The 14,958-nt window shown below is 38.6% G+C and overlaps 1 protein-coding gene across 1 annotated transcript; it reads right to left on the bottom strand.

Annotated features, from left to right (window-relative positions):
• Positions 1-5,158: 5,158 nt before the first annotated feature.
• Positions 5,159-13,802, bottom strand: ANKRD66 (ankyrin repeat domain 66). Its single transcript, XM_072410358.1, has 4 exons — positions 13,675-13,802; positions 10,417-10,575; positions 7,753-7,981; positions 5,159-5,737 (listed from the first exon to the last, which is right to left on the bottom strand). The coding sequence occupies exons 2-4, from the start codon at positions 10,562-10,564 to the stop codon at positions 5,488-5,490; spliced, it is 627 nt and encodes a 208-aa protein (XP_072266459.1). The 5' UTR covers positions 10,565-10,575; positions 13,675-13,802; the 3' UTR covers positions 5,159-5,487.
• Between the last annotated feature and the right edge of the window lie 1,156 nt (positions 13,803-14,958).

The raw sequence follows: 14,958 nt of genomic DNA, 5'->3' as shown, positions 1-14,958 counted from the left end.
CTACAAGACGTAAGATTTAGGGTCATCCTGGCATCAGTACCCAGTAAAAAACATATGGGAACATTATGGAAAATAACTTCTTCTAGATGACCTAAGCTCTGGGGCACTCACAGTCATCCTGGCATCAGTATGCAGAGGAAAATCTAGGAGAACATTGAAAACTGCCATTGGTAACCTCCTATACAACACATTTTGTGTTTAGGGCAGTCACAGTCATCCAGGCATCAGTATGTAGGGGTAAATCTGTGAGAACACTGGAAACTGCCATTGTTAACCTCTTATACAACACATTTTGTTTTTAGGGCAGTCAGAATCATCCTGGCATCAGTACCCAGTGAAAACCTGTGGGAACTATATGGAAGGTGCCATAAGCTCTGGGGCAGTCACAGTCATTCTGGCATCAGTACACATCAGTAAACCTGTGAAAAACTGCCATTGGTAACTTCCTATAGAGGATGTAGGCTTTTGGGGCAGTCACATTCATCCTGGTATTAGTAGCCAGTGGTAAATCTGTGAGAACATTGGAAACTTTCATTGATAACTTCTTATAGAGGACTTAGGCTTTGTGGCAGTCATTCTGGCATCAATACCCAGTGGTAAACTTCTGAGAAGATTATAGAAACTGCCACTGGTAACTTTTTATAGAAGATGTAGACTCTGGGGCAGTGATATTCATAATGGCATCAGTACTCAGTGGTAAACCTGTGAGAACATTATGGAAACTGCCATTGGTAACTTCTTTTAGAAGACCTAGGCTTTGGGGCAGTCCCAGTCATCTTATCCAGTACCCAGTGGGTCACATAGAAGGAACCAGCATGTCGCATTTTTTGTTTTCATGGAAATGGAATTCCAGGAAAGGATACATTAACTTGCATTGTTATTGAATTTGCAATGGAAAAAATACATGCAATAAGCATATTCTGAATTTTGAGAGATATGGCATTTGAAAATTTCCAATTTGGAGTTGATTCATTTGCAACTTGCTATGCATTGGTTTCATTATCGGTTGCAGGAGATATCCATGTTATCCGTCCATCTCCCTATAGAAAACAAGCAGGGAGTTTTTTAACTGCTACAAATTTCTCTGTAACGGATGGTACATAACACATATTGCATTGAACATATGTGTCTGCAAACATCATATGTCACCTGACTAGTGCTGAAGTATCTCCACAGCAGCCCCGATGATGCAGACAATGAATGAAAGTATTTAGGATCCAAAGGGGGAAGCAGTTGTTTTCTCCAATGTCTTGCACAATTAATGTGGTAATTTCAGTGATTATTGAGCAGACACACACACAGCATTGTTCAGTTCTATGGAAAGGTGAGAACACGCGTCCTGCTGTGCTCTTCTCCATAGAAAAGTGCATTTATTGTCCCTGCTTTTTAATTCACCAGGATGGATCTATTGCTAGATATTGATCCAAGGTGATCCCAATAGTTCATCTAGCATGTGTGTGTAGCCATGTGCTAAGTTGGAAGATTTGCCAACACCTGAGTATTCTCACTGGTATATTAGAAAAAAGAACACTATCTACATTCTTGTTTGCCATTAAGAATCAAATAAATAAAAATAAAACACATGTTGCAAGGGGTGCCCTTGATTTGACTTAGCTCTGTGTAGACTTTGAAATGCAGAAGGTGAGATAGCTGTATGACAAATGAAATAGACAGCGAATTTTGTATTACAACATTTTTGTTATTGCATGTCAAAATACTGCAAAGATGTCAGCTAGCACCTTTAAAGCAATAGCATACAATTGTACATGCAATATAGGCTGTAATTGGGCCCTTGAATTAGAATCATAGGAACCAATGAGTTGGAAGTTTTGGACCATACCTGAGCTCACAGCAGCTATATTCTCATGGTGCTTTGGAATTGTTAGGAAGAGCTGACAATTCCACGTAGGAAGAAATACGGCAAATATGGCAATAGCTAAATTAGTGGCCCTACAATTGCCAACATTGAACGACAAAATTGTTATAAACTTTATTGGGTTTGCCACAAAGTTTGCACGCAGGCAGATTTACTCATCCCTATTCTCTATTCGATTTATTTTAGTCTTTTCAATATATCATTGAAATTGTTTTGTCATGTCAATAAGTGTAAAACAATACTTGTCAGTCCCGGGGATCTTTTTTTATCTTTTCCACTATCAGTAATATTATGTTATGTTCAAGTGGAGTGGGTGACAATCCTACTTTCTTATATACAGTGGTTTCATAATATATTTAGACCCCCTTCAATTTTATTATGTCATTTTTTTTTCATTAATCTACACTCAGTACTCCATAATGAAAAAAGTGGAGAGACAATTTTAGACAAGACAAGAAAATAATGAAAATACACATTTAAATGAGTATTTAGACTTTTTTCAACAACATATGATTGCTGCATAGATGTCTCTGCACCTAGATTAGGGTGATCGGACACGGTTTGAAAGGCACATACCTTTCTTTAGAAGGCCTAATAGTTGCTAATGCATATCAGACCAAAAACCAAGCCATGAGGGCCAGAGCCAAAGCTCAGGGACGGAAATGTTGCACAGATCTGGAAAAGGCTAAAAAATTCTGCTGCACTTACGTTTTCCAAGACCACAGTGACCTCCATATTTCTCAAATAGAATAGGTTTGGCATGATCAGGACTCATACAAAAAGCTGGTCGTCCCAGTCTAATTGACCAACCGAGGGAGAAGAACCTTAGAAAGAAGGGTGACAAAGAACCTAATGGTCACTTGGACTGAACTCCAGAGATCCTGTATGAAGATAGGACTGCCAGAAGGACAACCATACCTGCAGCCCTCCACCCATCTGGACTTTATGGCAGATTGGCTAATTGGAAGCCTCTGGTTGTTTGGAGTTAGCAAAATTGAACCTGACTGTGAGCCCCCAGCTAGCCGCTCCATATAAATTCAGCCAACGAGGGTCACCTTAGCCCAGGACAGCTCGGGTCCATTACCATTTATTGAACACAATTCAGCTTCTAGATGATACAACAGCATCACATTCACAAATACAGGAAATCATACCAAAGTGTGTTTTAAATAAAATAGACAACTACAAAAGATAAAAGAATTGACTGCTAGTTGCAGCCATACTCAGCTAAGTGTAAATCAATTAATATCTCTAGTATCAATGTGCTCAGTGAATATGCTGACAGATAATAATTTATCAATGTATTTCCGCAGCCAATCAGTTGGCTTAGGGTTGTTCTTGATTAGGCTATACAACTGCTGAGAAGTCCAGGACCTGGGTGTGTGTTTGGTGAGGGAATTTGGGTTACACAACCAGATAAACAGAACGACATTTGAATTTGGCAGATAAAGCAGACACCTATACACACATTCAGCTATGAATGTTTCTGCTTGCAATGGAGCTGCTGTACTTAGTAAGCTATACATGTGTTTTATTGTATTTGTTTGCACTATGATCGGCATGCAGGAGTTCACAGAGTTGTAACATTAATATATCACAGGGATTGAAGAATGGAATGCAGAGCAAGGGAGGCAAACAAGTCCACATATAGGAAGAAAATCACATTATAGACATCCTCCTGTTATATTTATCAACAAAACACATTCCTGAACCTTTTATTCATAACTCAGAGAGTGTTGTTGTAATTATATTGCTGAACTGGAGGATCGAATATCAAGGTAATGGCAAACTCCCTGTAGGGTAGATACAAATAATTATCACCTTTGTGTAAATGTCTCTCATAACCATCTAGACTGAAAGGAGGGTATTGTCTAAAGACCTACTAACTTTCTGCTGAGATCAGCCAAATACATTTGATGTGCATCAAAACAAAAAGTGTGCAAATACAGTCTTTAGAAAACTACAGCCCACCGAGTAAAGGTCTGTCCCCTGCCAGCATAATGTAAAGAACCCCCCTTATCTTTGAAAAGAAGTCTGCAAAGGTCAAATGTGCCTCACAAGTTAATCTTGGAGTTCTCCAAACAGTACAGTTAAATCTGCCTGCTGATTGGAGATCTATAGCTCTGACTTGGGATTATTGATATTGCATTTTTCCACAGTGCCTGCAGCTACAGAGGTCAGTAAAAGCTTATTGGTGGCTTCCCTGGTGCCTTCTGCTACAGAGGTCAGTAAAGGATTGTTGGTGACTTCCCCAATGCCTTCAGCTACAGAGATCAGTAAAGTCTTGTTGGTGACTTCCCTGGTACCTTCAGCTACAGAGCTTAGTACAGACTTGTTGGTGGCTTCACCCGTGCCTTCAGTTACCAAGGTCAGTAAGGGCTTGTTGGTGACTTCCATGGTACCTTCAGCTACAGAGATCAGTAAAGTCTTGTTGGTGACTTCCCTGGTACCTTCAGCTACAGAGGTTAGTACAGACTTGTTGGTGGCTTCACCCGTGCCTTCAGTTACCAAGGTCAGTAAAGGCTTGTTGGTGACTTCCATGGTACCTTCAGCTACAGAGGTCAGTAAAGGCTTTCCTGTGTGCCTTCTGCTACAGAGTTTAGTAAAGCTTGTTGATGGCTTCCATGATGCTTTCAGCTTTAAAAGTAAGTAAAGTTATGTTGGTGGCTTTATCAAGGTCAGTAGAGACTCTTGGGGGCTTCACCTGTTCCTACAACTACCGAGGTCAGTAAAGAATTGTTGATGACTTCCCCAATGACTTCTGCTACAGAGGTGAGTAAAGGCTTGTTGGTGGCTTCTCTTGCTCCTTCAGCTATAAAAGTCAGTAAAGGCTTGTTGGTAGTTCCCCTCATGACTTCAGCTACAGAGGTTAATAAAGGTTTGTTGGTGGCTTCCCTGGTGCCCAAAACCCTTTCAGATGTTTTATATTTAAAATGAAAAATGGAATGACCTTAATATATTTATATGATTTGGCTTTACATATATAAACCCTTATATGTAGTGAACCGATAGTGTTATATCTAAGAAAAGTTTTCAAAGCCCTCTGAACCCCTCAAACCCCAGAATTTTCTGAAATATCTAGAATTCCCAATTTCACCTTGTCCCATAGCACCTACAATATAAAACCGAATTGTGGGAATATGCCAAAAATGGCATGTATTTTAAGTATGGGTCTGCTTTAAACTAAGAGAATTCAGGGTCCTGTACTAAATTTCAGTGTTTAAACTAACCCCTGTATGTAACTTTCAAGAGCATCCACTTATCCCATCAATATTTCAAATTTTTAGACATTTTAATACATTTTTCAATACATTTAATAAAAAATAATATTGTGGCTAATATAAATATTACATGATCAGGTTCACAGATTCATAAATGCAAGGAGCCATCATTTCTTGTTCACATGTTTAAAGCCTACTAAATATATAAACAGAACAATTAGAACATTCACACCCATGGAGTGAATGCTTTCTTTATCCAAAAATGAATATTATAGACAGAACCAGACAGCATTGGAGCTCCACCTAGTGGAGAAGAGCAGAGAAACAAATCCTTATTATAAGGACACAGTCTGTGCCTGCCCATGTGTCCTGAACAATGGCAATGTTTTGTTATTTAGTATTTCTATGATCATATATCTGTCTATAATGTAATGGTTTCTTGGTCTGAGTTCGCCGGGACTTTTGGACAAACATTGGCTGGTTGATATTTTTTTCTGGCTTAGTTTTGTGGTTCTTCATTTTGTTTCTTAGTGAAGCTGAAAGTTCAGGTTTCTTTGCCTCCCAGTCCTCATCCAACTCATCCAAGGGGTTTCCTTCCAGCTCTGCAGTCAGTCGATAATCTCTGCATTCCACCTCCGCTCTAACAGTGAAAATATGACACGTATGTATTATTAAAGAGGATTTCAATTTTCAGTTCTCATATTAAGAATGAATAAAAAACAACAAGCACAAAATTATATATACAGTGTTACCTTGGTATAAATCCTTAATCCGTTCCAGATCCTTGGATTTATACCAAACAAATTTTTCCCATAAGAAAAAAAGGAAAATGATTAATCCGTTCCCATGAAAAATATCATATTGTTATTGGCATATTATACATTGATGGGGCTGTAAAGAATAATTTAAACACTGCCTTATACTAAAATACATGAATACAATGTGCTGAAAAAATTTTTTTTTAAAAACTAAGGGATTGTCTACCCTTTTATTTAAAGTGAAAATTCTGAGTTTACGTATGCTGTAATTATCACAAATATATATAAAAAAAGTTCATTTCAGAACTTTTTTTTTATATATATATTTCTAGATACCTCCATCTACTAGAACTGGATTATTTAATAATTATTACATCATTAAGATAGCCATCCAAGTAAGAATTATATTTCCTAAATATTTTTTTATCTGTATCCCAATACATTAAAATGTTTGTTTACATTATCCACAATTTTTCATATGAAATTGTAGAATCTCCAATCGAGTCATTTTTTTGTGACATTTTCTGGGTTGAATTTACTTTTCCAACTTCTTCCCGTGAGGTCAATATACCAAGTAAGTCAAGACTATTTAGATGAATCAGCTTATTTCCATATTGTCAAAATTGAAAGAATACTGTGGAAATTCTATACTATACTATCAATAATGTAATTTTCTAGGGTCTCAGCAATCCCCTGAGGAAGCCCGTTTAGGGCGAAACGTGTCGGGAGAGACAATAAGTACAGTACTGACCAACATCTTGGACTCTTTAGTAAGAGTATTTTATAAAATCATGGTAAACATTGCCATGGTCTCTTTTACCAATTATGTTTCTAAGCAGTATATGTTTTAGTAACTGAAATAAAAGGTTTTATGTCATGCTAGACTTATTTTCTGCCATAAAGAGCCGCTATCTTTCCACTTTTTCTCTTATGTAAAATATATAGTAAGATTATACTGTATTTTGACATGTGAACCTTTCTTTGTTTCCCTTTAATATCCCCATATTTTTAGTCATGTTTGTGAATTGTACCTACGCCTCAACTATGTATAGTTATATTTTTCTGTAAAATAAACGGTGGGGTTCTTAATGCTGTAGAAACTTTTTGTTGTAGTATACACCTACACCTGGCATTTGTATGAATTTATCAGGCGGTAGAACCATGTGGCAATCACCAACAAAACACTAGGAAAGGCTGCAGTGCAACGGGTAAGGGTTCATACTGACTTCTGCATTGTGGTAATTTTACTGCATGTCACTGCAACCTACAATAATACAAAAGACACATAGGGCACCTAGCGAGGTACAAAGACACCCTATTCAAACTGACTGGCATGCCCTACAGCAATGTATGTTATTGTGTGAAATACCACAAGTAATGCTAGTTGTGGCCCTTTTCTCTAGATTCCAGTAAAGTAGTTAGGTACATCCCTTCCTATGATAGTAATAAAAACCTCTCTTCGTGTCCTAAGGACCCTTGCCTCTAGATTTAGCTCTTTTCTCCAGATTTAGATAGGAGGAGGGGGGTTGCTAGAAACTTTTTTTAAGTTTACCTGCTTTATTTTAACATGTACTATGGTGACCATTGTCGCCAGGACTGATGATAGGAAATCCTTATTTTTGTAGGTCAAAAGCTTCAACATCATAGACTACCAACCTATCCTAGTTTAGAGATTCAGTAAGTTCTGGTGCAAAGATCAGGATGAGGGTGTTGGAACGTAAACCTTTAAAACAAGTCAGCAACGCAATGTGCTATTTCTCATTGACCGGGTTCCCAGATAAGAGACAGGCTGGATGTATGGTCCATGTCTTCCTATTTTTGGTCCAAGGTCTTTCTTTCTACTGTAATTATGACTGACCCATTATTCACATGCCATGACCACATAATAAAAACTTACGTCTCCAGGAATTTCACACAATCCTTATGGCCGTATATTTCTGCGATTCTACGAGGAGTGTCGCCATGTATGTCTGCAATGTCCATAGGAGCGTGCAAAGAATGAAGGGTTCGGAGAACACTCAGCTTTCCTGATTCTGCTGCAAAATGTGCTGGAGTCCAACCAATGTCTGTCCGGAGACAAGGCCGAGCACCATAATCTATTAATAGCTTCACCGTATCAGACTGACCTGGTGGACACAAAAACAATTATAATGAGTTAAAAAGAGCAAAAAAATCTTTAAACTGGATGGTGGACAGGATGTAACGTTCCCTCTACCCAAATGGAAAACAGACATCCTGTCTATGATTTTGTCTACCAAATGCATGAATGTTATCAAAAGACTCAATGGCATATGACTCCCTACAGATTAGCAAAATTTACCTCAAATTTTCTTCAATGTTCTGGAGGAATTGCGGAAATACAGGCACATACTGTAAATATGTTTTGGGACTGTGTAAACATTCAGTCCTTTTGGCTTTCAGTTTTTAATCTATTGACGAATGTTACAGGATGTAAAATAAAACTAATCCCCGAATTGGCACTTTTAAATAAAGGAATCAACAATTTTCCTCTACACTTTAGAGTTATTGTCACCCATATCCTAATTTCTGTGAGATTGTCCATAGTTAATAAACAGAACCACAATTTAGCCCCAACTTTGTCAGAGGTAATAGAAAGACTTAATTATCACAAAAAAGCCTTTGCCGACAGCAACTTCATTTTCAAGATATTTCAATCCCAATGGAAAGCTTGTAAAAACAATGATATTGAATTAAACGATCATTGAAAGCTATAGAGAACATTAATAGCAATGAAATGGTGGGAGTGCAAAAAAAATCTTTATTCTGGATGGTGGACAGGCGTAGGGATCACATAAAGCTAGGCTATTTGGGGATCATGGTGGCTCTGTGACTAGTACTTGGGTCCCAGGTTCTAATCTTAGTCAGAGTTTGTTTCCCTGGGTACTCCAGTTTCCTCCCACATCCCAAAAACATACTGGCAATTTAATTGGTGTCCTTTCAAAAAAAAATGTTCATAGACTATGGTAGGGTCATTAGATTGTGAGCTCCCGTTCAAGGACAGTTCATGGCATGAGTATGGGCCTCGTACAGTGCTGCATAATATGGCTGTAATATGCACGATAATATTGGATCTGCTGCAAAGCACTTTCAATGGCCACATGGAAGATCAAGCCAAAACTTGAAGAGTCAACGGGCCTTATGTTTTAAAGCTTGCCAAGGGTGGAGAAGATACACCTTATCAGTGAAGCTGGATGATTCAACAAACCTGGAATGAATTTGGTCCAGGATTAAAAACATTTGCTAACAAATAGCAAATGGCTATTAGGAAATCCACTCCAGGTTTGCTGGATCACACAGCTTCACTAATGAAAGTGTATCCTCTCCAGCCTTGGAGAGCTGTAATAAATCATGCCTAATGCTTTGTATTAACATTTTTTTTAATGTGGCTCACACATTACCAATCCAGCACTGTTTGGCCATTTGTAGTTCACTGAAATCACTCAGCACCCTGGTCAACATCTACTAAACGCTGGGCTACTTTAAATATATTTTTATCAAGCCAGGCCTGACTTGTAGACTTGCTATTAGCTGAATGAACAGCAAGATATTACCATTCTGCAGCACTACAAACCAGGAATTGGCAGGTGCCTTCATATACCCTAGGTAAGGGTTTAGTGAAGACCTAGTCAGGTAGGTATAGATCTACTTATCCCAAGGACAAAGGGAAGAAGAAAAGGGATAAAGATATCCTATCTATATAGCCAAGAAGGTTAGTGTTGTATTAAAGCTTGTAGTTAATCCATATGGCCAGGAGAACTGTTAATATCCGGAGTTTGTAATAAATCCATGCAACCCTTACCTATATATAGGTAATAGGGTATATGAAACAAAGATCATATTTATATTAACATCATAATTGGATTGACTCTATTAAGAAAATATAAAACAATATTTTTCCTTGGGCTTGAACATATCAAACCGCATGCAACTTGAATACTGCTTTACCTTACCTAGACCGCACTCCAACCAAACAAATTATACAACCTCTGCAACTATACCCCTGAGGAAGCCTTTGACAGGCGAAACGCGTTGGGAATTACGTGAGCACAACAGGTCCCCTTTTTTTCTTGTTTTCAACCTTTATATGCAACTTGTGTGATGTTAGAAGAATTTATGTCTAGGTAATATCCAAACCCTGTGACATTAACAGGCATTTAGATATATAGTCTAAAAAATAATATGTACTTTTGATGTATGTACCAAGTGCAAATTGAAAAATACACACTTTATCCTTTTTTGCACAAAGAGTCCGAAACCTCTTTATTCCCCTTATACCTACACAATAGGTTCTAAATAACTAATAAAGAGGTGGCTGAACACAATTTATATTAAACAAAGACAAGAACCAACCCAACACCAAATACAAAGTAAGGTGCCTGCATATGTAATTAGGTCACATCCATGTACATTCAATAAATAAATTGCAAACCATATGTACAAGCATACAGTAATCATACATTGATCAGCCCATACAGCATTTCCATTACCCCCTACCCACCCCTGGTATGTAATAGGTGATTGGGGAAATGTGTGGACGTACCTTTTGCTGCAGCCCAGTGCAGAGCAGTGCGGTCATTCCAGTCAATATCCTTATAATTTGGGTCATACAGACCTTTCTTTAGGATCTCAGAGACCAAATCATAATCCCCAAGAGCTGCTGCTTGATGGAGTTCAGTCACATCAGCCATCTCAGTGTTTTCTGTTATTCACAAAAGAGAGATCAATATATATACTATATATTATTTATGTGTGTGTATATATAAATAAATATATATCAATAAATATATATATATATTTAGATAGTCAGTCAGGTCCAAATTATTCATTAGCCTTAACCACTTCTTATTAGTGTATTCAAACTTAAAAACATATATGTAATCTGTTCCAGCTCACTTTGGCTTTTTACCTTTATATTTTAACCTGGTAATTCTGCAAATAACATAAATTTAAAAAATAAATTTTTTCCTCGTGTGACATTGCACATTCATTCTACTGTATCAGAACAAAAGAAACAGGACTGCAGGACTCTACCCCTCTGCAGTTCCTTATAAAATATAGGGGAGGGTTTCTGTATGGAGAACTACGGTATGTAGATGATATCATATAACAAGACAGAGAAATCAGCTCATCAAAGTTCACAGGTATTTTGTGTTCTTGTTTACTTATAACAAAACATATTTATGGTATATTTAACAGACCAAAAGTGACCAAAAAAAGGAATTCGATTGTCAGGGCTTTTAGGCAGTATTTTAAGTAAGTTCTTAAAAAAAAAAATTCCACAGCAAACCTTAATAGAGGAAGGAGTTAGGGAGAGCTTGCACTTTTACTAACTAAAGGTTGCCAATATAGGGCATCATGAACTACAAACTTTTTGCTGTAATCAATGGATAATATGATGCAAGACTCGACTTATGCTATGATGGATGTTTATTCTTTCATAAGAGTTCTATGAAATTACATGTTTTCATCTAAAAACAAACGTTTTCTTATGTATTTGCTAGACTTGTAGCAGCGGGTGGCACATGGTGGTTTGACCTATGACCAGGTAGGTTCATCAAATCAGTAGATTCTGGGCCACTGGAATAAAAACTCCCATGTTTACCTATTTCTTCTTGTGGCCTTTTCATATTGGGGAGCAAATTGGGCAGTTGTGTAGGATTGTGCTGCAGAGGTTTTAAGCTAAACTGGGCTCCTTATTCCAGTCTGACCATTCACTGTCATAGAGCTGGAAGAAGAGATCTTATACCAGTGGTTTCCTCTTCCTGGCTTGCATTATATATCATCTATCAGAGTCTGGCAAAGGAGACATTACTATAAGATTACTGGGGCTTTCTCAAAAATAAGACTGGGGCCCATATATCTAAAGTAAGAATACAATCCAAAGAGGAATTTGCAAGATTATTCAGAACATATCGATACTTTGTCTACATCAAAATCTTTGCCCAATATTTTTTCAGATTCTGGATCTTCAGCCAACTTGGCTAGGCTGGAATGACATGACTCCTGTGCCTGTGCATGGAAGGGCATTCCAGAACTGCCATGATGGCAAGACAGGGGGTATTCGTGTACCAGGCCCTGATCAAAAAAGCTTTAATTTGGAAATGCTGTAACTTTTAGACGTGGTGGGGGGACTTAGGAAATTTACCTAGTATGGGGCTCAGAAATTTCTGATGGTGGCCTTGGTTCATTCATTCTGGCACTGACGAACATTGAGAGTAAATTCTAAACGATCAAACAGGCTTGTGTAGTCTTTTCTTTAATGACAACCCTGCCTGCTTGGAAATGTCTAATTCTCCATTTATTTTCTGCTTTAAAGTGTAAGTAAATGAAAGAAAAAAAATGTAATATATCGCAGCTCTCAAGTTGCTATATAAAATGTAATTACAGTAAAATAACGGTCTGATCCTGATAAAAGTCATTGAAACTTCCTGTGCAGGATATTCTGTGTTTCTATGTTTCCTATTGCCATATGTTCTTTTGTATCAATGTTTTATGCATTGTTCTCCAATAACATTTTTCAGTAAAATACTTACCAACTAACCAAAAATGTAAATAGGACCTTCCATGAAAAATGTATGTATTTCTGCGGGATACAACCTTGTTAAACCCCTGGTAAAATCCTTAATAAATAAGGTTCGAAAAAAGTACCCTGGCTTTTGACGCTTCTGAAAGGTGGGGGTAAGGTCACCGTGCCTCACTGCTGCCTGGGAACGTTGAGCGCTTGAAATCCCACAACAATACATGAATTGCCTAAAGAGGAACTAAACAAAAAAAAAATACACCTATCTTTAATCCCGCAGGGCAGTCCGATTCCTTCAGGGGTGTCTTACATCGGATCCCGCGTTGTCCCAGCATGCGCCACCATCTTACTCTCTTCTCCGGGTTCGTCATTCTGCATCACCCGACGCAGGGGCGAGATCAGATGACATAGGTTGGAAAAAAATTGCCGATCTGACTGTGCATGTGTGAGATCGGCAAATTTCTCTCTTTGAGCGAAAGGGCTCCTTCTGCGCATGCCGGAGATGATCCCTGAAGTGGCACTTTCAAATATAGGAATCGCCAATTTTCCTCCACACCTTGGAGTTATTGTCACCCATATCCTAATTCCTGTGAGATTGTCTATAGTTAATAAATAGAACCACAATTTAGCCCCAACTCTGTCATAGAGGTAATAGAAAGAGTTAAAGAGTAACTAAACTCAAAAGTCCTCCAAAACAAAAACAATAGACTTACCTTCAATCCCACAGAGTAGTCGATCGGTCCAGTGGTTTCACCATCCGGTCCCGCGTCGTCCCGGCATCCGTCTTCGGTGCGGCGCCCAAAGCACATCTTCTCCTCTGCTTCCGGGTTCTTCTTCCTACATCACCCAACCCAGGCATGAGATCGGGTGACAGATGGGGAAAAAAACTTGGCAATCTCACTGCTTATGCGTGAGATCAGCAATTTTTTTCCTTTTTGACCAAAGGCCTCCTACTGCGCATGCCTGAGATGCTCGGGCATGAGCAGAAGGAGCGGCCAAGAGTCTCCCGAGATGCCTGACGTAGGTATCCCGGAAGGCTTTGCGCTCTCATTCATTCCTAGGCGATCCAAAATGAGGGGGCGGTGCTGCACCTTTTTTTTTTTAAATGCAATAAAGGGGTTGTCTTCCTTTTTATGTAAGGTGAAATTTCTGAGTTTAGGTACGCTTTAAGTATTCAATAAAGGGAACAGATAATAATCCTATGTATTCATAATAAACACAATAACAATCTTAGGTGAGAACATGAAATGTCCCACAGTGGTGAATGGAATGTCTTACCTCTGTCATTGCTTGGGAGCTATAGAAGGCCTGCAGGGCTTCCAGTAGGAACAAGGTAAAAGAAGCTGGAATGGAGAGGTTTTGTTGTCACCGGCTGCTATAGAAACTTCTCCCTCCCTTCTGGTTGTATTGTGTCACTCTGCATGTGTCAGGCTTTTTGTCCAACACTTGCAGAATTCTATAAACATTCATGACAGCACATGTGCGCTGCCTACTTCCTCTCCGATAACCTATATGTGGTATTAGACAGACTTCTCCTTTTATTAGAAAATATTGTGGCCAGGGTGTCAAAGCTGAACTCCAGGATTTGTTAAAATACCCTTTCCTCTTACATTAAGAGTTAAATGATCATTTATGTTTAAAATATCATTAAAACACTTTTATTCAAAGTGTATATTTAGCCAAAATTGATATATATATTACGCAGAAAAGTATGTATAAAGCAGAAAAGGTTTCACTTTTTTTTTAATGTTTGCACCCCACCAGGGAGATTTTTCCTTACTTTCTGTCCTGTGGATGTAACAGCAAATGAGATGAAATCTTCCTAAACAGATTGAAAACTTCATTACTGAGAGTTGCTCCTGGAACCTCAATCCTCATTGGAGTATTTTCCATTGCACTGATGACAACTCAAAATGTTGGGTTTCCCCTAACTTTTTGGAAAAGCAACAGTGGTCAGCAGGACAGATAAAGTACTTAGTAAGAATAACGTTCTGCTTTTATTATGTGCAATCAGGCAGGTAAGTATGTTTTATAGCAGCTTCATCATACATCACCTGTCCCTTCTACAAAAAAACACGCTTACCTGCCTGATCACAATGCTGAGCTGTACATGGATAGTTCAGCAGATGATGCTGGGATGTGCCAGGTACCCCGACATAACCTGGGGCTGCTCTGGGACTCTGATGGCATGTGTTAAAGAGGAACTAAACTCAAAAGTCCCCCAAAACAAAAAAATTCTACTTACCTTCAATCCCAGGGTGCAGTTGATCGGTCCGGAAGTGTCTTCCTTCGGGTCCCATGTCGTCCTGGCATCTGTCTCCAAGCCGGCACGCTGGGCACCGCCATCTTTGTCTCTTCTTTCGTGTTCTTCTTCTTACGTCACTTGTGACCCAGGCACAAGATCAGATGACATAGGTTGTAAAAAAACTTGCCGATCTTCTGCATGAACAGTGAGATTGGCAAGTTTTTTTACAACCTATGTCAAACAATTTTTTTCACTTTTCACGAAAAGGCTCCTTCTGGGCATGCCTGAGAGGCTCCGGCATGCACAGGAGCACCCAG

This window comes from Pyxicephalus adspersus, chromosome 4 (genome assembly GCF_032062135.1).
Source record: "Pyxicephalus adspersus chromosome 4, UCB_Pads_2.0, whole genome shotgun sequence".
Taxonomy (NCBI): Eukaryota; Metazoa; Chordata; class Amphibia; order Anura; family Pyxicephalidae; genus Pyxicephalus; species Pyxicephalus adspersus.
The sequence above is the reverse complement of the archived record's forward strand: the minus strand, read 5'-3'. Positions and strand labels throughout refer to the sequence as shown.

Coding starts and splice junctions, on each gene's coding strand:
- ANKRD66 (XM_072410358.1), bottom strand. CDS start 10,564: ATGGCTGATGTGACTGAACTCCATCAAGCAGCAGCTCTTGGGGATTAT. Junction 7,982..10,416: donor GCACTGGGCTGCAGCAAAAG/GTACGTCCACAC, acceptor TGTGTCCACCAG/GTCAGTCTGATACGGTGAAG. Junction 5,738..7,752: donor TGTGTGAAATTCCTGGAGAC/GTAAGTTTTTAT, acceptor TTTCACTGTTAG/AGCGGAGGTGGAATGCAGAG.